General features: G+C 34.9%; 1 protein-coding gene across 3 annotated transcripts; it reads left to right on the top strand.

Moving 5' to 3' along the window:
- The first annotated feature begins 505 nt into the window (after positions 1-505).
- On the top strand, positions 506-26343 carry LOC112005111 (uncharacterized). Of its 3 annotated transcripts, none has more exons than XR_010631350.1 (15): positions 506-1038; positions 1129-1197; positions 1274-1381; positions 2036-2104; positions 5319-5483; positions 5942-5989; positions 11758-11864; positions 12422-12493; positions 13562-13613; positions 14617-15230; positions 17018-17224; positions 18494-18614; positions 25053-25169; positions 25599-25771; positions 25944-26343. XR_010631350.1 is itself a non-coding variant. In XM_065779523.1 (14 exons), the coding sequence occupies exons 1-13, from the start codon at positions 637-639 to the stop codon at positions 25122-25124; spliced, it is 2106 nt and encodes a 701-aa protein (XP_065635595.1). In that variant the 5' UTR covers positions 506-636; the 3' UTR covers positions 25125-25169; positions 25944-26343. The 3 variants fall into 3 exon arrangements, 1 of the variants encoding a protein (XP_065635595.1); XR_010631349.1 differs by having other exon boundaries at positions 25595-25771; XM_065779523.1 differs by lacking the exon at positions 25599-25771.
- The last annotated feature ends 1104 nt before the right edge of the window (positions 26344-27447 follow it).

Genomic DNA, 27447 nt, shown 5'->3' with positions numbered 1-27447 from the left:
AAAATCGAGTTATGCCCGATCAAACTTAAAAAAAAAAAAAAAATTCATGAAACTCGAGTAAATGGAAATCGAGTTCCAAAACGTCACTATAGGGCTTAAAAACGTCACTATAGGGATAAAAAACGCTGCTATAGGGCCACTGGAACCTGGTATAAAAATTTTTTCCAAAAAAACGCCACTATAGGGCTTAAAAACGTCACTATAGGGTTTAAAAAGGTCGCTATAGGTCTCCTTGAATATTTGGCGATCACACTTGTAAATTTTTTTTGCATGGAACTCGATTTCCCTAAACTTGAGTTACATGCAAATTTTTTTTTTTTTTTTTAAAGTTTAATCGGGCATAACTCGATTTTTTACAAATCGAGTATTTTACTGAAACTCAATTTTAAAGTAATCGAGTATTGAAATAAGGACATATCTTTATATAATTTCAAAATAGAGGCAAATTGCTAAATAAAAAAACAATTATGGCAAAAGGCTAGAAATTCCCCCCACATTATGGTAAAACCTCAGCGCGCAAAACCTCGCAGCCCTTTCCTTCCTTCTTTCTTTCTTTACTCCCTTTCCCTTTTTCGCTTTTGAACCTCACCAGTTACTGTAGCGACTGTTTCACGTACATAGAGATTTCGAGCTAGCATGGACCTGGACGACATAGACGGACCGAGCCAAGTTCCGTCTCGGACCTCAAGATTTGCGCCGAAGTCCTCCAAGCTGAAACCGAAACCGAAATCCGAACCCGTATCGAAACCGGAGCCCCAAGAATCCGTGCCAAAACCAGAACCACAGGAACTCGATGCCACCGCTCCGAATAAAAAAGAAGAACAAGAAGCGATTGCGGCAAATGCAAATGCAAACGCAAAGGCCGAGGCATCGACTTCGAATGGCGCTGTGAAAATGGACATCGACGGCAAGTCGGGCGGCGGCGGAGAATCAAAGGAAAACGATGCAATGGATGAAGAAGACGGCGACGGCGACGAAGACGTAGTTGTTCGCGAAATTGACGTCTTCTTCAATCCTGCCATGGATGACGGCACTAAGGTCTGTGGAGTAGTATTTCAATTTTCTCCTAAATCTTAGCGCCTTTTATATTTGAGAATACCTTATTTATGTGTTTGCTATTTATCTCAGCTATATGTTATGCAATATCCATTGCGGCCGTGTTGGAGGCCCTATGAATTGGATGATCGATGTGAAGAGGTGCGTAATTTCATATAATTTATATCACATTGGTGCTTAATGTTATGTGTTTTCAATTTTGCGTTTGTTTTTGTAGGTTAGGGTTAAACCTGTGAGTGCACAAATGGAAGTAGATTTGAAAATTGATGTTGATTCCAAGAATTACGATAAAGATTTTGGTGAACGGCTGGATATGACCAAGCAGGTCTGTTTCTACTTGTATTTTTCAAATGAGGATCTATTTTGTTTACATAGTAGAAAAGGAAGCAGGGTTTCTTGTAGTCTTAACATTTCAATTGATAGTGTGTGATTAATTTGTGAATTTGGTTTGTTTGTATGTGTAATAAATTGTGGAAGATTATGGAAACTAACAACCTTGGTATGAGTGCATCGCACAAAAATTAACGAGTAGTTGAGTACTATTACTATTGAATAATACTAGGCGAGGTAGCATAGTCTTTTTATTTTTCCTGGAGTATGGATTGAGTTTGGCTAGGCTCCCTTATTTTATTTTTTTGTTGGATAAGTAGCTACTAGCAGGGTCCCTGACAGTGTTCCGCTTTTGCAATGAAGTTCTCATTTAGTTAGTGGTATCCCAAGTATTTAGGTAAATACCAATCATGAAATAGTTGATGTCCTCTTTTATCATTGAGTAGTAGTCTGCTACTTTTTAGTTCAATTGTGACTTTTATCAGGTCATAATTCTCATTATTTCTTGATTTTTGCAGTGGGGTTTTATGAATTTTTATTTATGGAAAACCACATTTATTGAGGCTGTTATGTCCTTGTAACCTGGCTTTTTTGCTGTCAAACTTTTTTTTGTGCACGCTGTAATATATATTTTCTGGTTTCTTTTTAGACTTTGTCATCATCGTGGAAGGTGCCACTCAATACTGGCTATGCTGTTGGTCTCCTGATGGGTAATAAGGTACGTATTTATTGTTTTGTGATGTTTATCCTACTATATTTATGCTCTTGAGTGTTGCTGAAATTACATGAACTGTGATTGGTAGATATTCTGGCATGTTTCAGAAGTCAGTCACTTGTGCGTTTTTAGGCTAATCAGCATCTTTCCAAGATTTGCATGGCTAGCAATGGTGCCATGTCATTTAGGTGCTTTCTAGTGGAATATTAATCTCAGAAGGTCTAGTCAGCTTGCAGGCTTATTTTTTTGTTTAAATTGATTAGGGTAAATTATACCAACCTTTCTTTAGGTTCAAGGAAATGACAATCCCTGAACCTTTGCAGAAATTTAGCAAAGTACATGTATTTTTTATCACATGAAAGTAAATTCTTTGATTTGCAGCTTATATAATATTTTCTTAGTTCCCTATTTATCAGAGTTTGGTGCTTCTCTAACTTCAGCATCACCTATTTATTCCACTCAATGTTAGTTTGGGGATTAGGCGTTTGATGATCTTCAATCAAGTACTGTTAGGGAAATGGTTACGGTGTTTTGTGGTGGGGACACTTTATGTGGGATGGGGTGATTGCCACTAAGTATGGGCTTTCATTGGGTGGATGGTGCACTGCTCTTGTGAGAGAGGCTTAAAGGTGTGAGTCTGTGGAAACATATTAGTAAGGGATGGACCGTATTTTCAAACTTTGCGAAATATGACATTGGAACAGGGGACTGAGTTCAGTTTTGGGGGATGATTGTTTGACTGTATCAGGTGGTATCCCTGCACCCAGTTTTTATTCAAGCTGTGCATGATTGGGAGTTGAAATCATTGGATTCATTTTTGGATGACTTGTACTCTGTTCAGTTATGCCAGCATTAGGAGGGTAGGATGATTTGGAGTTTGTCTAAGGCTCAGGCTTTAATGTTTGAACTTTTTACCATGCTTTGTGAATAGGTGGGGGTTCCTCCTTTCCCTGGTGAGTTATTTGGAGACTTAAATCTCCACCTTGGGTTGGCTTTTTTATTCAGGTGATGGTGAAAGCAAGTTCTTAACAACATATAATTTAAAGAGATGGGGCATAGTTATTCTTGATTGGTGTAGCATGTGTGTGTTGGACAGGGAGATGATTGATCATTTATTTCACATTGTTAGGTGGCTAGAGATCTATGGGGTTTCATGTGGTGTCTACTGGGTGATGCCTTGACGAGTGCAGGATTTGCTGCAGTGCTAGGCTGGTCTTCCTGTTAAAAAGGACAAATTGGCAATTTGGGTTTGATTCCATCTTGTTTGATGTTGACTTTTTGGAGAGAGAAATTCTTGTGTTTTTGAAGACAAAGCTTGCAATTCATGAGCAACTTATTTGCACGGAACCAGGCTTTCTCTCCTTCCCCTGCCTGTGGTTTTGATTTGTTATCTTTTCTAGTTTCTATGTTGACCTTCTCTCTCCTCTTTTTTTTTTCCCCTGTTTGGGTTCTCCGTACTTTACTCTGTGTACTTTGGCCCCATTTTTTTTACTTCCGTTTAATGAAGTTTTTACTTCTTTACTGATAAAAAAGAAATGTTAGTTTGGTTTTTTTATATACTAGGATGCATAGATACGCCCAAAATGGCAAAGTACCTGTGTCCAACACATGGGAACAAATGTATACTATATGTACCCAGCCAAGAAATTTTTTTATTTTTATTTTATGGGTATGGCTAGCACAAGGCGGTGGCATGGTCTCAGTGGGAAAAAAAGAAAAGAAAAGAAAAGGAGGGGATTTTGGCCGGAATATAAAAAATAAAAATTGCACCAATGTGTTCCATGTTGTAGATCGCAGCCACCACACTGGAAGCCCTATTGTCGCCACATTGTCATCATCCTTCTGCTCCTTCTTCTTCTTCTTCTCTCTCTGGTTTGTCCGCCATTGCCTCCCAGCTTTTTTTTATCATTTTTTAGGTGACTTGTTTCCTGTGCATCAACCACGTGAACTCTTCAGTTCACTTGATTTAAATGTTATTACTTAAAAAAAATCTTAATACTTTCTCATGCCTGTCAATTGTTTTCTTTCTTTCTTTTTTGTTTTTTATGAACATAATGGACCTTTTTTTTTTCTTAGAATATGATGGGCTTTTATCTAAATAGGTGCTGCTCTGCTATTATTTTTTGATAAGCTAATTATGTTTATCAATGTGTTTATATATTGGGTTAGGAACTAGCATATTAAGTTATTGTTGTTACTGAAAAATCTAAAATAAACACAAGTTATATCTATTGCCTTGATTTGATGAGGAGTTATGGAAAAAGAAAGGAAAAGTGGAAAGGAAAGTTCCCACTTCTTGTTTGGATATGGAAAGGAAGGAGGGAAGGGAGAGCTCCTCTCCTTCTTTGGCCCGCTTTTATAATTCTCCTAAAAGAGGAAGGGATTTGGAGTGGCAAGTAAAGTGATTTGAATTTTATTGTATTGACCAACTTACCCTTGCATTTTTTATATTGGTTAGTTTCATGCGTTCCTAATAGGTCTTTGACTTATGATCTCATCCTCTATCTCCCTTTTAGAAGGAAGGGAGATGCCATTTGAGCTAAAAAGTATCTAATGAATCATGAGTTTAGTACATCCTTTTTAGCAGAAAGACTGATATTTCCTACTCATTATTAGATAATCACTTATTCACTAACCTCATGAGAGGCTAATAGTTTTCTTCTCCCATCTCACGGAAAACCTTTTTTGGCTCCGCTTAGCCCTCTCCCCTTAGGGGTATTTTAGTGATTGGCTCTATAGGAACTGAGCAATCTTATTTGGTCAAATATGGAAATACCTAGCGGAAAACTCCTATATTCCTTTCATTATTATATTTTTGAACAAGTTCCTGGATAACAAGCCAAGGGTTTCTTATTGATGATAGTGATGATATTGACCATAACCTTGATACGGAGTTGGAGCTTCTAACTATGAAAAATGCGCTAACTATGGATATGATGCCGAAAATGGATCGATTTTATATCATCCTTCAATTCGAATTAGCAAAAGCAATGTCTCCTTGCATAATATGGAGTCCAACCAATATGACCCTTTCATTGATTAAAGAAAGATAATGGTATCATTTGTTTTAAGTTTTCTAACGAAAGAGAAAATCCCTAGCCTTTCCTCTTCTCTTTCTTCTTTAACAATGGAATTTTGCTATTTTTCCCTTTCTCTGCATGGCTCCCAATAGTAGTATAACCATTTAAGAGGTTTTGTCTTCTTTGTCTTCATGCAGTTACACCTGAATTCAATTCATGCAGTTGTGCAGTTCCGACCGTCATTGAAACATCCAAGGGCTGGTGGCTCAAAAAGGAAGAACAATGTTGCAGGTGATGCAGAAGTTTCTGTTGAATTGGAAGAATCTGCTGAAGAAAAATCTGTTGGTTCATCTAAGAAGCAGGTATATATATTTATTCGATGCAGCCATTTAGTGCAGAAGAATATCTTTGCATGGATTTGGTGTTCATATTCGTTTTGAATGAAATATGTATTGACATCATATAGTCTGTTATTCATCAAAAGCTTCAGGTTTTTTTCCCTTCTAGTTAGAGATGACATGTAAATTATTTTATTCTACAGTCGTTGATATGGGATTAGAATTAGCATTAAGCATTGGTGCTTTTGAATATTCTAGCCCCCAGTAGTTGTATTGCTGTATAATGTATCATTAAGATTTTTTTTTTTCTTGTGGCCGGGGGGGGGGGGGGTTGGTTTTGTACTTTGATGCTCTGAAGTCTGAATCCAATTCATTGAAGCCAATTTTGTCGCCTATTGGGTTCTATTTATGCATATTTACCCTTTTCTCTTGATATTTAACTATTTTTCAGTTCATTTATCAATTTGTTTTCATTGGCTTAGAACAAGCGGATGGAGCCTTCAACTGAGAAGAAAACTGATGATGAAGAGGTATGTTGGTTGAACAAGAAATATCACAATTAGTTTTTGATACATTATATTCAGCTTAGAATAAAAATGATTTATCTAGTTATTTTTCTCCTTTTAGTATGAACAGCCAAACTTTTCTAATTACTTGCATGAAAGAATATGTATGCAGTGTTTTAGGAATAAGGTAGACATTTTTCTTTGAATGTTATTCTCACTCTTCTCCCCCCTCTCCCCTAAATCAAATGATAACTTGAAAAATCAATGCATGTATAAGTTGATCAAAAGTTCTATGGATCGTGGACCAGTGATAGTGTTGATAAAAGTGTTTAGTGCACTTAAGCGCATAGACCTCTTGAAGCCTAGGCCTGAAGTGCAATGTGTAAGTCTGTCCCTGATTGAAGTAAATCACACATTTTTTAAATACAATATATAATAACTTTAAATAAAAAGATTATATAAAAAAAATTAATTAATTAATATAGTAATATATTTTGCCTATTAGCTAAAATAAATAGTACAATTACACAAAGTTTATAAGTTCAAATTTTACAAAGTTTTTTCAATTTCATAAAATTTTATACAATAATTTCAAAAATAATTATCAATGGACAATAAGATGATAATCTAGTTATAGAAAATTTGAATATAACATTTAAAATAATCCTATTGCGCTTATAAAAATCATATTTGTGATAGCTATGATTGAAAGAAATATTCTCAATCAAAATATATCCAAAAGCAAGGTAGGGCCAGGGGGGCAATATTAGTTATTAGTTATTACAGTTTGCAAGTCTTCCCTATATATATATATATATATAATGTTATTAGATATTTTTCTTTTTCTTTGGTGAATATTCTTTATGCCTTCCTTTTTGATATAACTAATAAACTATTCTCATTTATGTGTCTGTGAACGTTTAAAATTTAAAAAAGGAATACAATGGTAGGAAAAAAAATAAAGAAGCAAAGTTTTAATCAAAGAGAAAAAAAATATAAGAACATTAGTGTTACCTTTTCAAAGGTGATAAGAAATAACGATAATAAGATCTCAAATTATTTTTGTAATAATTATCATGGTTTGTGTCTATTGATATGTAATTTTTTTTAGGGGTGTAATATAGCACCTTAAGAATAGTGCTTTTATAAAAAATCAATAGTCCATGTTATTTCCTTCTAGATCAAGCAATTAATTTTAATGATTTATATATTTTTAACCAAAAAAGAAAAAGAAAAAGAAAAAGAAAGCACGCCTTAGTGTGCTTTGTCAAAAAGTGCCAAAAGAGCATGCTTGAGACACACTTCATTAAATGAGTTTTGCTTCAACCAAGTGAAGCACTTAGACCTTGGGGCTTTGAGCTTTAAGTGTAATTAAGCACTCCTTTAACAATACTATTGTGGATACACGAGATTACTAAAGCATATAGTGGCAATTTGATAAGTGCTGAGAGTCTGAGATTTAGGTCCGAACTTTGACTAAAAAAAAAAAAAGTTTTGTGTACTGGTTGGCACCTTCTGGTGTTTCCAACGGAGACATCCAGGATTCAAATCTCCCCACCCCCAACTATTGAGTTATCAAAAAGGAGAATGTATCTCATGAGACCTCTCTCAGAACATGTGAGACCCACACATGTGAGCGAGATATCTCATAAGACAATCTCACAAGATAATTTTCCCTTATCAAGAGTTCATTTGTCATGAACATTTGGCTGTATGTGGATACTAGTTGATTATATTTGGTTGTGCTGATATCTAGCAGTTACCGACTTTCCAAAGTCTGTCAAGTAATTTTTAGCAGTTGATGGGTTTATTAATATATAGATAATGTGTTTATATGGACACTCACAATAGTATTTTAACATGTGATATTGAGGTTTTGAAGTCGGGCAAATTTGTTTACGGTTTCTAGGGATGTGCTATACTAATGGTACATTGGCCTATTTTTAGTTATTTATTTTGGGCTTAGTGGTAAAAGCCCCAAGAGTTCAACTTTTAGTAAGTTTTCAAGCCACTAGGTTTAGGTATTAGTCTTCTATCTATATAAAGCTAATGATTTTTATTTAAGAGGAGAAGATTAAATTATCTAAATTTTCAGAAGCTATGATGTTTATACAACATTCCTGAGGTGTGATGCCTTTATTTTTTCCCTATCCAGGGGGGCAATATTAGTTATTAGTTATTACAGTTTGCAAGTCTTCCCTATATATATATATATATAATGTTATTAGATATTTTTCTTTTTCTTTGGTGAATATTCTTTATGCCTTCCTTTTTGATATAACTAATAAACTATTCTCATTTATGTGTCTGTGAACGTTTAAAATTTAAAAAAGGAATACAATGGTAGGAAAAAAAATAAAGAAGCAAAGTTTTAATCAAAGAGAAAAAAAATATAAGAACATTAGTGTTACCTTTTCAAAGGTGATAAGAAATAACGATAATAAGATCTCAAATTATTTTTGTAATAATTATCATGGTTTGTGTCTATTGATATGTAATTTTTTTTAGGGGTGTAATATAGCACCTTAAGAATAGTGCTTTTATAAAAAATCAATAGTCCATGTTATTTCCTTCTAGATCAAGCAATTAATTTTAATGATTTATATATTTTTAACCAAAAAAGAAAAAGAAAAAGAAAAAGAAAGCACGCCTTAGTGTGCTTTGTCAAAAAGTGCCAAAAGAGCATGCTTGAGACACACTTCATTAAATGAGTTTTGCTTCAACCAAGTGAAGCACTTAGACCTTGGGGCTTTGAGCTTTAAGTGTAATTAAGCACTCCTTTAACAATACTATTGTGGATACACGAGATTACTAAAGCATATAGTGGCAATTTGATAAGTGCTGAGAGTCTGAGATTTAGGTCCGAACTTTGACCAAAAAAAAAAAAAGTTTTGTGTACTGGTTGGCACCTTCTGGTGTTTCCAACGGAGACATCCAGGGTTCAAATCTCCCCACCCCCAACTATTGAGTTATCAAAAAGGAGAATGTATCTCATGAGACCTCTCTCAGAACATGGGAGACCCACACATGTGAGCGAGATATCTCATAAGACAATCTCACAAGATAATTTTCCCTTATCAAGAGTTCATTTGTCATGAACATTTGGCTGTATGTGGATACTAGTTGATTATATTTGGTTGTGCTGATATCTAGCAGTTACCGACTTTCCAAAGTCTGTCAAGTAATTTTTAGCAGTTGATGGGTTTATTAATATATAGATAATGTGTTTATATGGACACTCACAATAGTATTTTAACATGTGATATTGAGGTTTTGAAGTCGGGCAAATTTGTTTACGGTTTCTAGGGATGTGCTATACTAATGGTACATTGGCCTATTTTTAGTTATTTATTTTGGGCTTAGTGGTAAAAGCCCCAAGAGTTCAACTTTTAGTAAGTTTTCAAGCCACTAGGTTTAGGTATTAGTCTTCTATCTATATAAAGCTAATGATTTTTATTTAAGAGGAGAAGATTAAATTATCTAAATTTTCAGAAGCTATGATGTTTATACAACATTCCTGAGGTGTGATGCCTTTATTTTTTCCCTATCTTTGTTCTTAAAGTTCCAGCAGCTTGAAATCTAGTACCCACTTATCGATTTGTCACATTTAAAACTCTTAAATTCAAAACTTCAAATCCTTCAACCCATCAAATAGCCCTAGATAACCCACAAACAACCAGAGTACTGTTCACGGGTTATTGTTCACAATCTTGGAAAAACAACCCAATTCTTTATATTTTCCGTTTTGTTTCATTCCCAAATTCTACTACTCCTTTTCACCTTTAAAAACCCTCTATTGCATAATATTTACTGGCCTTTTTCCACCAAACCCTAACCCAAATTCTTCAAAATCCTAACTCATCTGTCCAGGAATTCCAAATCTAATTTGATTTCTTTTCCTGTCCTATGTCAACTTGGACTCTTATTGCTCTCTCTCTCTCTCTCTCTCTCTCTCTCTCTCATGTACTAGCTAAGGTTAGTGAATTTCTAGTTCAAGTCCGCAATGACTCAATGGAATTGGCAGTTTTCTTATGTGACGAAAGTACTCCTTACTCTTTACAAAACATTTTAGGGAAATTACTAATGTCCTCTGTAAGCACAAACAATTCATAAGATTGACCTGCCTGGCAGTGAGCATTTTTGTCAGTTTATGTCAATTGCTTAAGCGTGTATGTATTCTGCCTCTCCTACTTGGAGCTTCATATTTGTTCTTGAAAAGCTGGAACATCGCTTAGCAGGTTGGAAGAATCTGTACCTATCAAATTGTGGTAGATTAACACTAATGAAGAGCACTCTCTCCAGCTTGCCAACGTATGTATTCTCCTTATTTCCTATTCCCCGTCTATTGCAGCTTGAATTGAAAAATTGCAATAGGACTTTTTGTGGGGTGGGATGGGAGATGATTTTAAATTCCATCTTGTTAAGTGGCAGCAGTTCTGTAACCAATTCAGGTAGGTGGTCTGGGCGTGCGGAATTTAGCGCTCTTTAATTAGTCTTTGCTGCATAAATGGCTTTGGGGGTTTGCCATTGAGAAAGATGCTCTTTGGAGGAGACTGGTGGCTATAAGGTATGGTAGTGATTGGGGAGGGGGGCTGGTGCTCTAAAATTGTGACAGGAGCTCATGGTTCTTGCCTTTGGAAGCTTATCATGAAGGGCTGGGAGCAATTTTCTGGTTTCATCAGATATGAGGTTGGTTTTGGAACTATGGTTTGATATTGGCATGATTGGTGGAGTGGAAAGCGAGACCCAAAAGAGAAATTTTCTAGATTATATAGGCTGGCTGACAAGAAAGATGCTGCTGTAGCTGATTTGTTGAGTTGGAGGGGGGCTTAGTTTCAATGGAATATCCCTTAAAGTATATGTCCTGTGACTGTTTGGTGTTTTTTCTCATTCAAGCTTAATAAAATTTTTACTTATTTATGAAAAAAAATATTAAAAAAAAGAATCTTATGTGCTTATCTGCCTGAAAATAAAGTTTTGTAGCAACAATCCCTGTTTGGATGTTTATACATTGTGTTCTGAGTAGCCATTTTATGTGGTTTGATCTGTTGATCCAATGGAAGTTAAAATGATTTAAAGGGTCTGAATAGTAGAGTTATATTGTAATCGATTCTGTATGTATAATGGATACATGTTATATTTGAGACAGGAGCACGGGTAACAGTAATAGATTAATGTTATGTTATGTTTGAGACTGTTTATGTTAGAATGTTGATAGCTTAAATTTCCATCAATTTTTTTTTTGCTTTGACCTTATAAGCTATCTTTTTGACATGTGAATAGAGGTATTTCTGACTGGATTATATTTTTATTTAGTTTCTTGCTTATCACATGATACAATTTTATTTTCTGATTTGGTTATTGTGACTAATATGTTTTATTCTACATATGGAAATTTGACTACATATGTGTGTTGGTAGGAATCAGATGTTTGGTTTGTCATGTAGTAGAACTCTGACAACTTATATTATTTTTGGTAATACTTGTTGCACATCGGTGGTATGGACACAGGTGTGCAACAACTTGAAATCGTGTCTTCAACTCATGTTTTCAGTTGTTTGCCCACCTGTGTGTCCATACACACTGATGTGCAACAATCGCTGCTCTTTTATTTTATTTTAGTCCATCATTCTGGGCTGTTTCCAGCACTAGTCATCTTTCCCTTGATATATTTATGGCCATACAGCTGCCTACATTATTGGATGCTTTTATTCTTATGGTTACATCTTTGCAGCAAATTGAGAACTAATTAGTCACCTCTTGAATATTTTGTTCTTTCTTTTCTTTTTCAGCCTTGGGTTGCTCTCAAGTACCATGGCTCAAAGACTGATTTCTCTGCTAGATATTTACAAAGAATGGCAGCACAAGAAGGCTCTCCTATACAATTTACAATGAACCCGTATGGCTTTTATTTAGTTATTGATACATATTATCTTCTTTTTCTTCTTTTTTTTTTTTTTTTTGGGTCCATTGTGCATATGGGTTACATAACGAGAGGCAGTCCTCTCATTTCCTCTAAATCCGTCTTCTTTCTCAGTGGGATTTGAACTTTACTAATGGAATTTGAGCTAGCTAACATCCACAATATATACTCGCCACGTCCCATATAAGTGATATGCTTTTCTCTTTGGGATGTCTCAAAATAAATAACACTTTTCAAAAGTAGAAATTCAATTCCCTATATTACCATTGACTTTTTTTCCCAAAAACAAAAGATGATTCTTATTAAGGCCGTGCCACCTCTAATATAAAGCAAAGGTTATTTTAGGAAGAACACTTATCTTTACCTTTTCATTAATAGTTGTGCTGCTTCAAATGTTGCACTTATATAGGGATAGAAAGAGCATCATCTTTGTCGCAATTACTTCACCCTTATGTCTTGCAAGTGTTTTAAACTTATTCTATTTAAAGCAATTATGCCAATCATATTGTCTAAATTTTAATTGTTGTTTGAAGGTCTGACTATGTTGACTCCTTGTGTCCTGGGGCAGGCAACAACAACATTAAGCCCAAAGGTCCTTCAACAAGGTATTGTTGTCCTTATCGTTCAGTTCCTGGATACTGTCAGTAATGTTAAGAGCATTGTAGGTGTACGTATCTTAATTTTGATATGTTAGCTCTTTTTTTTATGTTCTGCTAAATGTTGCAGCTATTAAATGCAAGTGTTTATCTTACAAATTTCTATATATTGAGTTCCTCTTGAGTGGGCTTTAGCGAATATTGCAGAATGCAATTATATGTTGCTTGATGAATGGTTTTTATGCATGACAATCAAAGAAAATTAAAAGATAAATCCTAAGAATCAGCACCTTGGGTTGCCTGGAATCAGCACCAAGCAAGAAACTTAGGCAACAACACCTAAGGTGTTAGGAATCAGCACTTAACTTATTGGAAAATCTCCAATCTGAATTTCATTAATCAGTTGTCTATCCTTATACAAATAAACCAAGAGCTTATATAGAGCTAGAGTTTCCAAGAAATAAAGAGATAAAAGATAACAACTTATCCTATCTGAACTCAAATACTAATCCCTATCTAATCTCAAATCTAATCCCTATCTAATCTCAAATCTAATCCCTATCTGAATATGTCTACAATTATCCAATTTCCTATGAGATAAATAATAAAATTTGAAATTATGAGTTCTAAAATAATTTTCGTTTTGCTACAGCATCAGGTTTGGTGGCTTTTATGATCTATATATTCATGCAAGTGTATTAATGGAGAAGCTAGCATACAGTCAAATAAAGTTATAGTACCTTCACCTCATTCTATTCTTGTGAAGTTCAGCACTTTCTGCTTAGTTACATTTCTGACATGTAACCGCTGCTACATTAATTATATTAATTCTATTGAGCATTTGAGCTACTTTCAAAAAAAAAAAAAAAAAACAATTTTGTTGAGGTACCTGGTGTTTGTTGATAGGAATGTTATGAGCCCTTTGGTCTTTTGCTGCCCCCAGCCTCTGTAATTATAATACAGAAACTATTTATTTATTTATGTGTTTATTGCCTTGCTATGTGAACAGAGACTGAAACACTTCAAGTAGCCGCTTTGCATGTTGAATTTTAAAATTTTTAATGGATAATGTTTCAGGCTTTTGTTTTCACTTCCTCTGGGAGAACGTATCAAGAAGCTTCTCTGCGAGGTTTGTTGCTACTACTTAACACTACAAGCATGAATTTTGTAATGATAATGTATTGGCACTTGCAAAGGAATGGGCACTTGCGTGTGTGTAATGATAATGTTGGACCTTTCTTGTAAGTCAGTATTCAAAATAAAATTTTGAATCTTTTTATCTTTTAAATCCTTGGTTTAGCTATCCAATAAATGGTTATGTAACCAAATTTAAGATTATATGCCATCTGCTATATAAGGCCAAATTTAACTGTGCAATAGATACAGTCAATCAGATTTAAGCTTTTATGATCTTGACTGGAATGACTCATGCTATCAAATCAAGTACAATGTTCTTGGTCCCTTTATAAATAATTGCCTTGTCTGTGATGTAAGGATTTTTGCTTTTCTTACTGATGTTTGGTTCACAATATATGGTTCATTCCTGGGATACAAATATGTAAAGCAAGAGGAAGAGCAAGAGAGTAATGGTTTTGAAATTATCTTAGGGTTGAGACTATGGAAAGTATCTATACATTTATATTATAAATAGTTCTTCACTTTATTTTTTTGCAATTGAATGAAATAAATAAATCTATGTATCTAACTTATCAAAAGAAATAAAGTAGCTTAATGGCAATAAGTCCAATTCTCTAGTCCATTAGTTTGTATTCCAACCCTGATACTGATAAGATGACTAAGTAATCAAATTTTATGTTTAAGTTGGTCTAAATTCATGAATTGGACTGCATTCTGTGTGAATGCTGTGCACATTCCAGAGCAATTTGCCACCTATGTGAGCAAATTCTGCATCCTAGGTTCAAACAGCACAGGTTACATTGTTTATGTAGTCATTAATCTGAACTTCAGATCATTTTCTTATTTCATCAGTGTTACTTTCAAATGAAATTTTTAACCTTTTTTTTTTCTCCACACATTCTATATAAAGAATCTTGACTGTGCTTTCAGACCCGTTTTTCAACATTTTTTTTCTTGATTTTCTGTATTATTAATTTGGCTGCTTTTCTTAATAGGGGCCTCCAGTTCAACGATTCAAATTTCTGAAACACTTTGCTCCAGATTACTCCAATGAAGAATTTTTGCTAGTCCTTCAGGAGCATGCTCTCCTAATCCATGGAGTTTGGACTCCAAAAAGTATATTGCTAAACCAAGAGGGCAGTGAATCATACATTTTTAGGAATTACACCCTTCTGTTATTTAGGGAAAAATTAACAATTTCAGAATCAGATTTCCCATTAAGATTTATAAAAAAACTTCAACCCTTCCTGGAAGCTTTCGCTGTCAATAGATCTTCCTTTAAATCTAATGATTGGAAATTCAAAAGGCCTACTGATGATGCATCTATAAAACCTTCCCCAGAAATTCTTAAGGCCCAAAATGATTTTTGGGCCCAAATGGAGAAAGATGTTTATAATGCTATTGGAATAAAAAAAGATAGGGCTCAGGAAAATAATGCTGTCTCAAAGCCTATCATGACTCGTATGCCTCGAAAAACTGGGAACTCTGATGAAGATTTGGCCAAAAATGCAAGTGTAGTATCCAGTGGGAGGAAGACTATGTCAGAAGAAGCCCGAGTAGCTCTGCCAAAGGTCCTCCCAAAAGTTTTTCAAACTCACAAGGTTTGCAGGTAGGGTTTTGGATCTTATATTTTTTTTTTTTTACATTTTACTGTAGTATAAACCCTTGATTGTCCATGGGCAAAAAAGAAAATCCCTTGGTTGTCATTTTTAATTACCTCTATTTTGATTTTCAACACCAAGCAGTCTTTATACTGTAAAAAATCCATGATAGTTGTCTGGTATGTGTATATAATGAACTTAATATTGAATGAACAACCAAAGATTAGACAAATCCTTTCCATATATGCATACTGCTTTTTGCTTGCATCTATCTGGATTCGATTAATTGTTTGACACAGCCAGAGGAGTGTATCAGTGTTGGCAAGTAAAGTAGGTTAGAAGAGCGTATCAGTTTTGGCAAGTAAAGTAGGTTATAAGTATTTTGTTTCTCTAAGGATCACATGTGATTTTATTTAAGGCAAGACACTCATATGGCTCTGAAGGTCCTCTTACAAGTATTTTAGGGTTGAAACAGTTACTAGTTTGAATAGAAAAAACAAAAGATAACCAATGATTTTAATGCTTTACAATTTTTGAAAATTCTGTTTAGTGTTAGAACTTGTTTTCTTGAATTTTATGTCTGTTGGGTTTTACTAGGACAAGGAGATCGTGGCAGTTTTGGTGGTAGGTCTATTGTAGTGGCATTTTAAGTGTTCTTCTTGTAGGTAATTTGGTGCTGGTGGTATATTTAGTCTATTATAGATTTCTTTGATTCTCTCTCTTTTCATTTGTAGTTTTCATTATTTGTAATCCTTTAGGCTACCCCATGCATGCTTCCTGTGTACATGATCTAGTTCCCCCACATCAATAAAATGATTACTTATCAAAAAATATATTTTAGTAGTTTCAAAACGGAATGTAAATTCCGCTTTTGAGCTTGGTAAACTAGCGAAGGTTGGAGTCCTTCATATTTTTTTTCTCACTTGGTTATTATTATTTATCATGTTTTAGGTCATGTTATCATTCAAAGTCACCTATGTAGCATTTTCTACCATTCATATTTATAGTATTCTGCAACTAGAGTTGAGAATTTCCCATGGAAAAGCATTTGGAAGCCTAAAGTCCTAAAAAAGTGGCATTGTTTATCTGGGTTGGTTCTTTGGGGAAAATCCTTATAGTGGATAACCGAAGGAAGTGAAACATTGTTTTGATGAGCTAGTGTTGTATGTGCAAGGGGGATGGGCAGATAATGGATTACTTGTTGTTGCATTGTCTCATTGCAAGGGAGTTGTGGGATATGGTTTTTTTTTTTTTTTGGGGTTTAGTGGGTGATACTTGGAAGAGTTGTCAACTTACTAGCTTGCTGGCAAGGCTGTAGCGGGAGACATTGGAACTGTGAGATATGGAATGCCACCCGTGATTGCATGATGTAATGCATCTGGATGGAAAGGAATGCAAGAAACTTTGAAGGGCGTGAGAGGAAAGATCTATATCTAAAACTACACTTCCTAAGAACTTTGTTCATAGTGGGTGTCGGCATCAGGAAGTTTCTCCTTCTCAAACGTATTAGAGTTTATTGATAATCCTACTTTTAAAGCTTAGCTGCGATATACATCTAGTATAATTCCTGTATAGTTGGTGCATTCTAGCATTTTTTATTTTTATTTTTTGTTGAAGGCATTCTAGCATTTTCTAAATAAACTTATTACTAATAAAACTAAAGGCAAGCATTCTGCATGTTATGCAATTTTTTAACCTATTAATTTCCTAATCATTGATTAAACAATGTCCATTTTTTTTCTTGAAACTTGCTGCAATAATGGATAGTAGAATGATAGTGTTAATTGCCTGGCAGCTTTCAACAGATATGCCAAGGTCTGCGTGATTTGGCACTTTCCCAATCTACACTTCCAAAGGCAGATGCTAGAAGGGTAGTTGATGCTGCATCTGGCGTTGATGCTCCAGAGGAGTTGAAGGAATTCATAAACCAAGTTGCAACAGAGATTAATGGTCGTTACGTCTTAAAGTCATCCCCGGAACACCCAGAATATGATCCATTGAGGTTATTTTAATTTCAAAGAATTGAGTTTCCTTTCATCTAATCTAACTTAAAAAGAAATTTAGTTATGTCCTTGACTGCCCAATTTTTAGGTCTAAATGAGTTTTAATTTGAACAATCAAGTTCTTGAATTTTAAAGCACCAATATAACAGCTATTTGATGGACCTTGATGATGTGTTGTATACTTGTATTCTTTCTTATATGGGTTGATAAATATATAGCATGGCATGCATATGAGAGAGATTAATACTTCATTGGCAATCCAGATGTTCAAGTCAATGGGCCAATGGACTCGGCCATTGTTGGTTTTCCAAATCTAAAGGGGACATTTCTATATGCTTTTTATAGGCAACTGCCTTTCTAATTCTTTATTTTTTTTTCTTGGGTCAAGTAAAAAAGATATTATGAGAAATAAAAAGAACAAATACAAAAGGGGCGAACAAGTAAATGTGTTTCTAAATGTAATTTTAGATATTCAAATGATTTAAGCAGCTATCGACCAATTCCATCACAGCATCACTAATGAACTTGTCTAGTTGAAACTAACTGATAACTGAAAGGGTTGGTTAGCTATATATGATGGAGGGCAGAAAGCTCAGTAGTTTCATGATGGCCTCAAGGTTGCCATGGAGTGAGATGAAGGCTGTAGGGGCGATCAGGGTCTGTTTCTTGTGACTCTGAGACTATGGGTTGTGCACCTGTTGCAAAACATATTTTTGGGTGGTTTGAAGTAGTTTATAGATGTCAATTTGGGTTGTCAGATTAATAGTAAAGATAAGATATCTATTTGTCTTTTTTTCTTTTTTCTTTTTTTTCTCGATATTTATTTGTTTTATGATAATGGTTTGCCTCTCTCCAAATTTTCCCAAATATCATATTGAAGATTGGTTGCATGTGCAAGTCATGTGGTCAACCTCTCCATCTCCATCTCATATCCCTGCCATTGTTGATGGGCCCACATGGTTGAGAATTTGAAACATAATCAAATTATGCCACAGCACTAAGCCACTAAGGTCTGTCAAATTCATAATAATTACTTGCTTAATAAAATTTAAGGATTTGATTGTTTGAATGGGAACCTTAGGGACATGATTGAAATGTTTGTGAAACTGAAAGCAATGGTGTTGAAGCTCCTCTAATGGAGCCTTATTAATTTTTAAAAAAGTTTGTGGTAATATTGCATGATACTCATATAGTATGTTCGAATGAAATGTAGTGCATTGAGGTTATTTGAAATTTTCCTTCTTCTCAATTATGTGTTTCTTTTGCAGGAAAGTTGTAATTAACCTTCTACGTGGAGGAGGACCTGATGTGAAGCTTAGAAGGGCTGAGGTCTCTGAAGCTGCCAAGATGGCTCTTAAGAGGGATATCACTAATACTGAATATACTAAGGTCACTAGTTAATTTTGTTTCTTCATTTTTGCTTTTGATCTTCTTCCAAATAAAAATAAACAATGATCCCTCTGTCCCAATTTAATTGTCATGTAATTTTTCCAGAAGAAAGTGCAAGTTGTTACTTCTTTGATTTCCTTTTCTACACTCTCTTTTTTCAAAAAAAGGAAAAAAAATTCTTATTAAAAATCATGCCACTTTTAATATTAATTGAAGGAATTTTCAATAAAACCAATACATTTTTAAGTTTTTAATAATAATCATGCTATTTCAAACTAGAACATCTATTACAAAATAAAGAGTGTAGCAATTGTGGTAGTAATAATAACAACGTAAAGAAGAAAAGGAATTTGTTGTCTTTATAAGTAGTTGGTATCGCAAAATTCTAGAGAATAGTTCTTTGATAGGATGGATCTGGATCCTCTCATGATCATGTGTACAAAATATGAATCATGTTTGCAGCATTTTGGCTATATTTGATTTAATGAGTGGCCTTATTTCTATACCACAACAGGATTCTTTTGCCTTCATGATAGGGACTTAATTTATATTTGTATGATCACTTTACTAATATAACATTGTATGGTTGAGAGTTCACCAACAGAAATCATGCTTCTTGTCATGAACATAAGAGGATTTTGATCCTTAAAGAGTATTACACTTCCAAATTTAACAAAAGTGATCTTCAAGGTGTGTGATGAGTAATGACCCAAAGATTTGGAAAATTTTGGCAAACAAGGTGGTTTCATCAGTTATTTGATAGTTATTTGGTAGAAGAAAGTATTTAGGGTTTTGATAGATAAAATAAATGTCTTGATTTTGGATTGTAGGGAAGAAAGAAAATAGAGTATTTATGGTGTTTAGGGACTATGAATAGTTCCCATGAATAGTACCACAAGAAAGAGAAGAAGAAAATAGAGAAGAGAGTGGGAGAAAAGAACACATGAAGGTCAACATTCTTTAATACTCAATGTTAAAGAAATTGAGTTTATGTTGATATAATGGCCCAAGAGGCCTGATTATGTTGGAAGCGCATATAAGGCTAACCCTGGCTTCTAGTCTCTATATATACCCTATTAAGGATTCACTGTAATAGTTGACTTTATTATACAATAAAGATATAGCTGTTAGGGCTTTCTTTTGTGGATGTAGGCCATCAAGCTAAACCACATAATTCCTTGTGTTATTCTCTCTTTTTTGCTTCCGCTTCTCTATATTATTTCATTCTCGTCTTTAACATGATATCAAAGCCAAGGTTGTTTGTAGTTGTTTGCTTGTGCAACCTACATATTTTTAACACTCAAAAAGCTCAATATTTTAATAAATCAATTGTATCTAATTATTGAGTACATTGAACGCGCACGCACACACATATATTTGGAGCCCTCTATCAAATTATTTGGAGCCCTGTATTGGAAAAAATGGAGAAGAGGCTTGTAGGTTGATAGAAAATTTATTTGTCTAGGGGGAAGGCTCACCCTGATTAAGTGTACTAGCTCTAGTTTGCCAAATTATTTTCTCTCTCTATTCTCTATACTTTCTAGCATTGCTCGGCATATTGAGAAGATGCGGAGGGATTTTCTTGAATACTAGGAATTTATCTTCTTTTCAGATCTATACCCTAAAAACCATTTTATCTTTAATTTGTCGATGCATTTATTGGATCTCTTCTGGTATAACTTTGGTACTCTTAGATGTTGCTTCTTCTGCTTTCACAGAAGAATTATTTGTTAGTATAACATCATATGCCGCTAGAATTGAGATTATATTATGAAGCATCTATGATGCTATGGAGAATAGAACGTTTCATCTGTTCCTCATTTCTCATTAAATCCATTAGATACAAGTATGTAACTTCTCTTTCTTTTTCTTTTTAATGATATGAAACATTTTTATATTTTTTACTTATCAGAAAAAAAATGATATGAAACTTGTTTTTGTTGCTCAGCTATTAAGAATTTGAAGTTTTATCTCTTTTTTTCTTCTTTTTTTCTGTATAAATTTATCAAGTATAGCTTCCCATTCTTAGTATTGTATGCCTTGAAGCATGTAGATTTAGAAAGCCATACTTTCTCATCATTATCATATGCTTCCCATTCCATTTCTGTACCCGTACATGTTCTTATGTACCCGGCTGCCTACTATTTTTAATGAATTCTTTACTTGTAGTTGTTCATGGTACAGAGCCTTCAATTACTTTTCTTTGCATCTAAAGCACCAACATTGCATGTTGCCTCTAGCAATGCCTCTCATATTTTGGAATCAAAGTTAATAAAAGATCTAAAATTACAGATTTAATGATATTTCCTTGTTGCAACCTTTATCTGTGCCCTGGAATAATTCTGTAAATGGAGAAACATTAAAGCATGACACTTACAAAAAATTTGTTTGTAAGTTTCCTTTGATAACATCCTATGGTGGTTTAGGAGAGGAGTTCAAACATTTTTTGGTTGAGTGAGAGAAGGTGTGTACTCCTTTGGCTAGCAGAAGGTTGGGGATTCAGAAACTTACTACTCTCATACAACATTTGTTGGATAAGTGGTAATGGTGGTTTGGGTTTGAGGAAAACCGATTGTGGAGATGGGTAGTTACTATGAAGTATGGGGAGGAGTGGGGTGCATGGTGTTCGAAACTTGTTCGAGACACTCATGGTTGTAGGTAGTGGAAGAGTATTAGAATGAGCGAAGATCATTCTTTAGAGTGCATTCAGTTTGATGTGTGCACTGGTAGCAAAATCCAATTTTGGCACGACTGTTGACTTGGTCTCGGAAGCACGGATACCCCAGTTTTGCTCACGTACTTATATCTGATACAATATCCGTACCACATATCTTTGGGATAAAGTGCCGATATGTCTAGGAAATGCCCATGATACAATCGTAACCCAACCTCCTAATAGTGAGAGAGAGACCAAACTTGTGAAGATTTTGATTTATGTTTTTTATATATTGATTTCAATTTTAAGCACTTATAAAATTATCTTGTATTTACTCTTTTTTATCTTGATTTGTTTTCTAAACATCATTTAGGGTCCGTTTGGTTCCTGTAAAATATTTTTCGGAAAATACTTATTTTCCGGAAATGCTATTTTCCGGAAAATGAAAATATTTCTAAGTGTTTGGTTGTGTTATGAAAATTGTTGTGGAAAATATTTTCATGTGTTTGGTTCTATTAGGAAAATGCTATTTTCCTACCATTTTTTCACAATTTCCGGCAACGAATTCCGGCAACAACAACAACAACAACCACAACAGCAAATTCCAGCAACAACAACACCACAACAACAACAACAACAACAACAACAACACTCAGATCATCAAAAAAAAAAAAAACAACAGCAACACAAAACCCACAGAAAATCCACCGTCCACACCACCGCAACGAAAAAAAAAAAAAAAATCAGAGGAGGACGACGAGATCGAGAGGGCGGCGCCTTGGTTCTGCGGTTCAATCTCAATCCCCTGGTTCGGCCTAGTCCGGCCCAGAATCGGGTCGATCTCGATTTTGGGAGACGACCCACCACCGTTTCTATGATCAAAACCTCTCTCTAAATCAAACCCAGCACTATGGAAGCACCCTTCACTCTCTCCGGCTTGTCTGGGAATTGTGAACTCGACCCAGCTTCCATTTTAGCGTTCTTTTTCATTTTTCTCAAAACAAGATCGCGATCGAGACGACGATGAGATCGAAGATAATGATCTGACCCAGAGGAGGACGGCGCGATCTCGGCGCGATCTCGCAGGCGCAAACTTGGCGCCGTGATCGCGATCTTGGCGCGATCGAGAGGGCGGCGCGATCTTGGCGCAATCGGTGACGAAGGAGGCAACGAGATCGGTGACGACGGAGGTGACGAGATCAAGGACGAAGGAGGCGACGGCGACGAGGATGGCGATCTGACCGGCGAGGACGTGCTTCAGGTGGAGTGCTTGGGCTCTCTCTCACTCTCTCTCTCTCTCTCTTCGTGCTCTGTTTCTCTTTTCCGGAAAATTAGATTTGAAGTGAAAATGGAAGGTGAATTCGTTTTTAGCCTTGACCACTGGTCAACGGAAATTAATTTTCGGAAAATGCGTTTTCCGTGCGCAACCAAACACCTGTAAATACTGAAAAGCATTTCCGGAAATGCTTTTCACCCGATTCAAACGCAGCCTTAAAGGCCATAGATTCACTTTATTATCCATTATTGCTTTTAAATTAATATATGCTTAACAATATATAAAAATATATAAATAAAAATATCTTTAATAGTTAATTAATACATTTATCACTGCCGTATCGTATCCTAGTTTTTCTAGAATTATTGTATTGCCATATCCCGTATCGAACCGTTCCTGTACCTGTACTGGTTCTTTTTTAGTTGTTGGTGTGGAGATCAGCCTTTGAAGATGATGTATCTTGTACTGTTTGAAACTGCCATGGACAGAGTTGCTTCTGTGGAGTCATTGTTGGAGAGATGGGATGAGGGGTGGAGGAGTTGGGGTATGGGGTTCTTGAGGAATTTTAATGGTTGGGAGATAGAGGGGGTGGGTTCATTCTTCCAACTGTTAGTATCTCATATTCCCGCTAGTGAGGGGGAAGATAGGATGAGATGGAAGCTAAAAAGAAGTGGATAATTCACTGTGCATGAGACATTACAGGGCCCATCCCTTCTATTATTCCCTTGGAAAGCCATGTGGAGGGTCAAGGCTCCTCTAAGAGTTTCCTTCTTTTTGGTGTGGCTTTTGAGTTGTGGAATTTTGTATTTGGGTCGTTTGGGATTCAGTGGGTATTACTAGATAAGGTCTTTGATCTATTATGTGGGTTGCAGAATGGAGTAGCTAATTTAAAGGCCATAGATTCACTTTATTATCCATTATTGCTTTTAAATTAATATATGCTTAACAATATATAAAAATATATAAATAAAAATATCTTTAATAGTTAATTAATACATTTATCACTGCCGTATCGTATCCTAGTTTTTCTAGAATTATTGTATTGCCATATCCCGTGTCGAACCGTTCCTGTACCTGTACTGGTTCTTTTTTAGTTGTTGGTGTGGAGATCAGCCTTTGAAGATGATGTATCTTGTACTGTTTGAAACTGCCATGGACAGAGTTGCTTCTGTGGAGTCATTGTTGGAGAGATGGGATGAGGGGTGGAGGAGTTGGGGTATGGGGTTCTTGAGGAATTTTAATGGTTGGGAGATAGAGGGGTTGGGTTCATTCTTCCAACTGTTAGTATCTCATATTCCCGCTAGTGAGGGGGAAGATAGGATGAGATGGAAGCTAAAAAGAAGTGGATAATTCACTGTGCATGAGACATTACAGGGCCCATCCCTTCTATTATTCCCTTGGAAAGCCATGTGGAGGGTCAAGGCTCCTCTAAGAGTTTCCTTCTTTTTGGTGTGGCTTTTGAGTTGTGGAATTTTGTATTTGGGTCGTTTGGGATTCAGTGGGTATTACTAGATAAGGTCTTTGATCTATTATGTGGGTTGCAGAATGGAGTAGCTAATCATTCTTCAGATATCTGGAATCTTGTTCCTTATGTTTGTTTGTAGACTATATGCAGGGAGTGAAATTGATGCAATTTTGAAGATGTGAAATGCATGACAACTCATGCTAGCAACCTTTGCTAGTTCTTATGGTCTTTTGTTTTGGGTCTTACGGATAGTAATTATGTTCAATCTTTCATAGGGTCTTTACATATGTAGATAATTCTTCATTTTGTAATTCTTATATACGTAAAGTTGTCTATTTTCAATAAAATTTCTATAAAAGATCTTTGAAATCTGAAAATTGAAGAGATTATTGCTGCAATTGATAATTTTTTTTTGTTTTTTTGTTTTTTGTTTTAGATAGGTATGAATGTTATTATCCCAAATCTCATTGTCAGTGTCAAATGGGGTTTTAAAGATTGTATCCTCTTCTTCTCATTTCCACTTGTAGTGTTTTTTGTCCGTGTAAATTTATCCCATATGACAATCATCAGAATCTACTCTCACTCTTATTCCTTTAGCACAAATTCGTGGGGTTATTCTATCACCCAGGCATAAAATACTTTGTGATTGATTTTCTGCATTCTGCCACTTGAACATGCTACAGGGGTACTTACTGGAACTACTTTCAAGTTAGACCCTCTTGATGATAGTTTAAGTTCAGCTTACATGAAATGATTGGTTTAGGTGGATTCATCATCTTGATATTCAGTAACACCATATCACTTATTTTTGTACTTCTGGGTGAAATTTCTTCCACTGCTTGTCTTGAATATTAACAGAGAATCCTAGGATAATTTCCATCTGCAGATTCACAACGTCAACCACCTTCCCAGATTTCTGCACTCCTCTTTTACTAGTTATTTATGTTCTTAACTAAAATTATCTTCTTTAAATTTTTATGCACACATATTGCGATGTCAATTACAGCTCATCCCAATAATAATATAATGGTCTTTGTGCAGGTTATGAGTGATATTTGTGTCTCCAAAGGCTCCGCATGGGTCTTGAAAAGTAGTGACGGAAATTCAAAATGATCCTATACTGTCCATTGGATTAATGACAAAAAAAACCATTACAAGGTACAGAGAAAAACAAGTCATCAGAGGATTTTCAAATTTTGATTTATTATATTGAAGTATTTGATACCAAGTTATGAAAATGTTCATGCGCTCCCATTTCCCTGCATGAAAATGTTCTAAGATATTATTGGTGCATGCTAGTTGAGAACCTAAATAATTGTGGATAATTTCGGTGTTTCTAGTGAATTGATCTTTTAATATGATTTCTCAAAATAAAAGGAAGTACCAAATAAAATAACATTCATTTCCTTGATCTTTCTAAGACAAAATATATAGCTTTTGGAAATTATAATAGTTTGAGATTATGATAAGATGGAAGTTTGGTATATGTTTCATGTTAAGATTTAAGCATCTGGTGGCTGCAGTCATTTCTGTTCTTGAATTCTTAAGATTGTTAACAATAAGTTTCCTTTTGCAATTGTTAGCTAGCCTTTTGAAGGATCCGAAGATTGGCTGCTAATGTAATAGATAACTGTGTCTACATATCCTTTTCTCCATTAAAAAGGGGTTCAGCAGTGTAATTGGAAACGGAATTTCACTTGTAGAGCAGTTACGCCTCACCACATAGACAGTTTGTTGCGTCAAATTTTCATGGTTTTCGTGTGAGTTCCTTTTCTTTTCTTTTTTTTGGCATCATTTCCCTCTTGCACAAAACTCAAGTTATGAATAGATAAATCTTACGAGACTACTATTCATTGCTGCTAGATTATGATATTATTTGGATGCTTGGTTTCTGTCATAATAATCAGTTTATTAACATGTCATTCCATGCAGGTATGCTGTTGTGTACAAAGTGTACTTGGATGGTTGGTGATTTTTGTTGTACCCATCCGCGTTTTACACAGACCTGGTAGTCTGGAGTACTCGTCAACAAACTGGAATTGGTTGAAAGGTTGGTGGTGATGCGCCTCGCTAGGTCCTTAAAAGGGCAAAGCGTCGCATTTGTTAGCACTTGCACTGAGCTTGCCGTCCCCATTTAGCTCTAATGAGATATCTATATTGCTATTTAGTACATCAAAACAAGGTCCTATTATTCATTTATGCCCCCGGGGGTTAAATCTTGCCAAGTGGAACATATTTTTGAATGAGTTACTTTATGTCTCTTGTACCATACATAACTTGGATTTTGATATAGTCGCATATTTTCAGAAAATCAAGTATAAATATTCTTCTATGGCTTACACCCCCCGCCCCACCCCCCCCCCCAATAGATCACCTACTTGAGACATCAAAAATGTGATTTTTTTTTTTTTTTATAGAGAATTTCAACTTATAACATTTACTTTTAATGATAACTTTTTATCATTAGACCAAGATATCAGTTAGTTTTTAGTATAGAAAGGAATTGAATCTTAAATATCTTATTCAATCATCAAAGACTTTATCAATTGAGCTAACTGAAACATATAAATATGATTTAAACTTTGTATGATTTAAACCAAAGTAGCTCATTCTATGCTTCAGCCAATTATCCATATTCATTACATATCAAACGTGATGCTCTTCAAATATGAAAAGTGGAATTCTTCTATAAAAAAAAATAAAAGTGGAATTAATTCTTAACTTCTCAATGCAACAAACAAACTGCTAATATATCCTTTAAATATATATATATATCCCTTCTAGCATATATCTATTTGGCGGAAGGAGGCTCGAGCAAAATGGCGTGGCATCCAATATATGCAGCTTGTTCAAAGTCGTGTCACTTGACTGTGGCATTCAAAAACCGGTTGGAAGAAAGTATCGCAGCTATTGCTCAATTTTATTGCTAAAGCCTTGTTAGGTTTTGATATTACGTGTGTGTTTGGAAAGCGTTCCGTTTGTGCCTTTTGCTAAGAAATTGTGAGTCTCGCGGCATTATTTATGGACTTATAAAAGTCATCTAAACTTAGATTTTAATATGAATTTGGGTCCTACAACTCTATTTACACATTTAAAAATTATTTTGCAGTTCTAAATAATTCTTCTTCAATTGCTAATGAAAGGATTATGGCCAAAATATACTATTGGTCTCTAAAATTCACTTAATGAGCGTATTTAGTCCCTAGAGTTTCAAATAAATGCTATTGATCCCTCAAGTAAGCTATTAGTCATTTTTGTTAATTGTTGTTAGTTTCATTGCCTACATGGTTAATGGAGTAATGACATGGTATTTTTTTTAAATGATGTGACATTTGTTATTAAAAAAATTATAAAATTTATTTGACCCATTAGAAACCCATGAATATCAAATACTTGACCTGGTTCCTAGCAAGTAATACCAAATCAAATCTGAAAT

The sequence above is a fragment of the Quercus suber genome, unplaced genomic scaffold (assembly GCF_002906115.3).
Source record: "Quercus suber isolate HL8 unplaced genomic scaffold, Cork oak 2.0 scaffold_211, whole genome shotgun sequence".
NCBI lineage: Eukaryota > Viridiplantae > Streptophyta > Magnoliopsida > Fagales > Fagaceae > Quercus > Quercus suber.
This window is presented reverse-complemented; position numbering and strand designations above follow the sequence as displayed.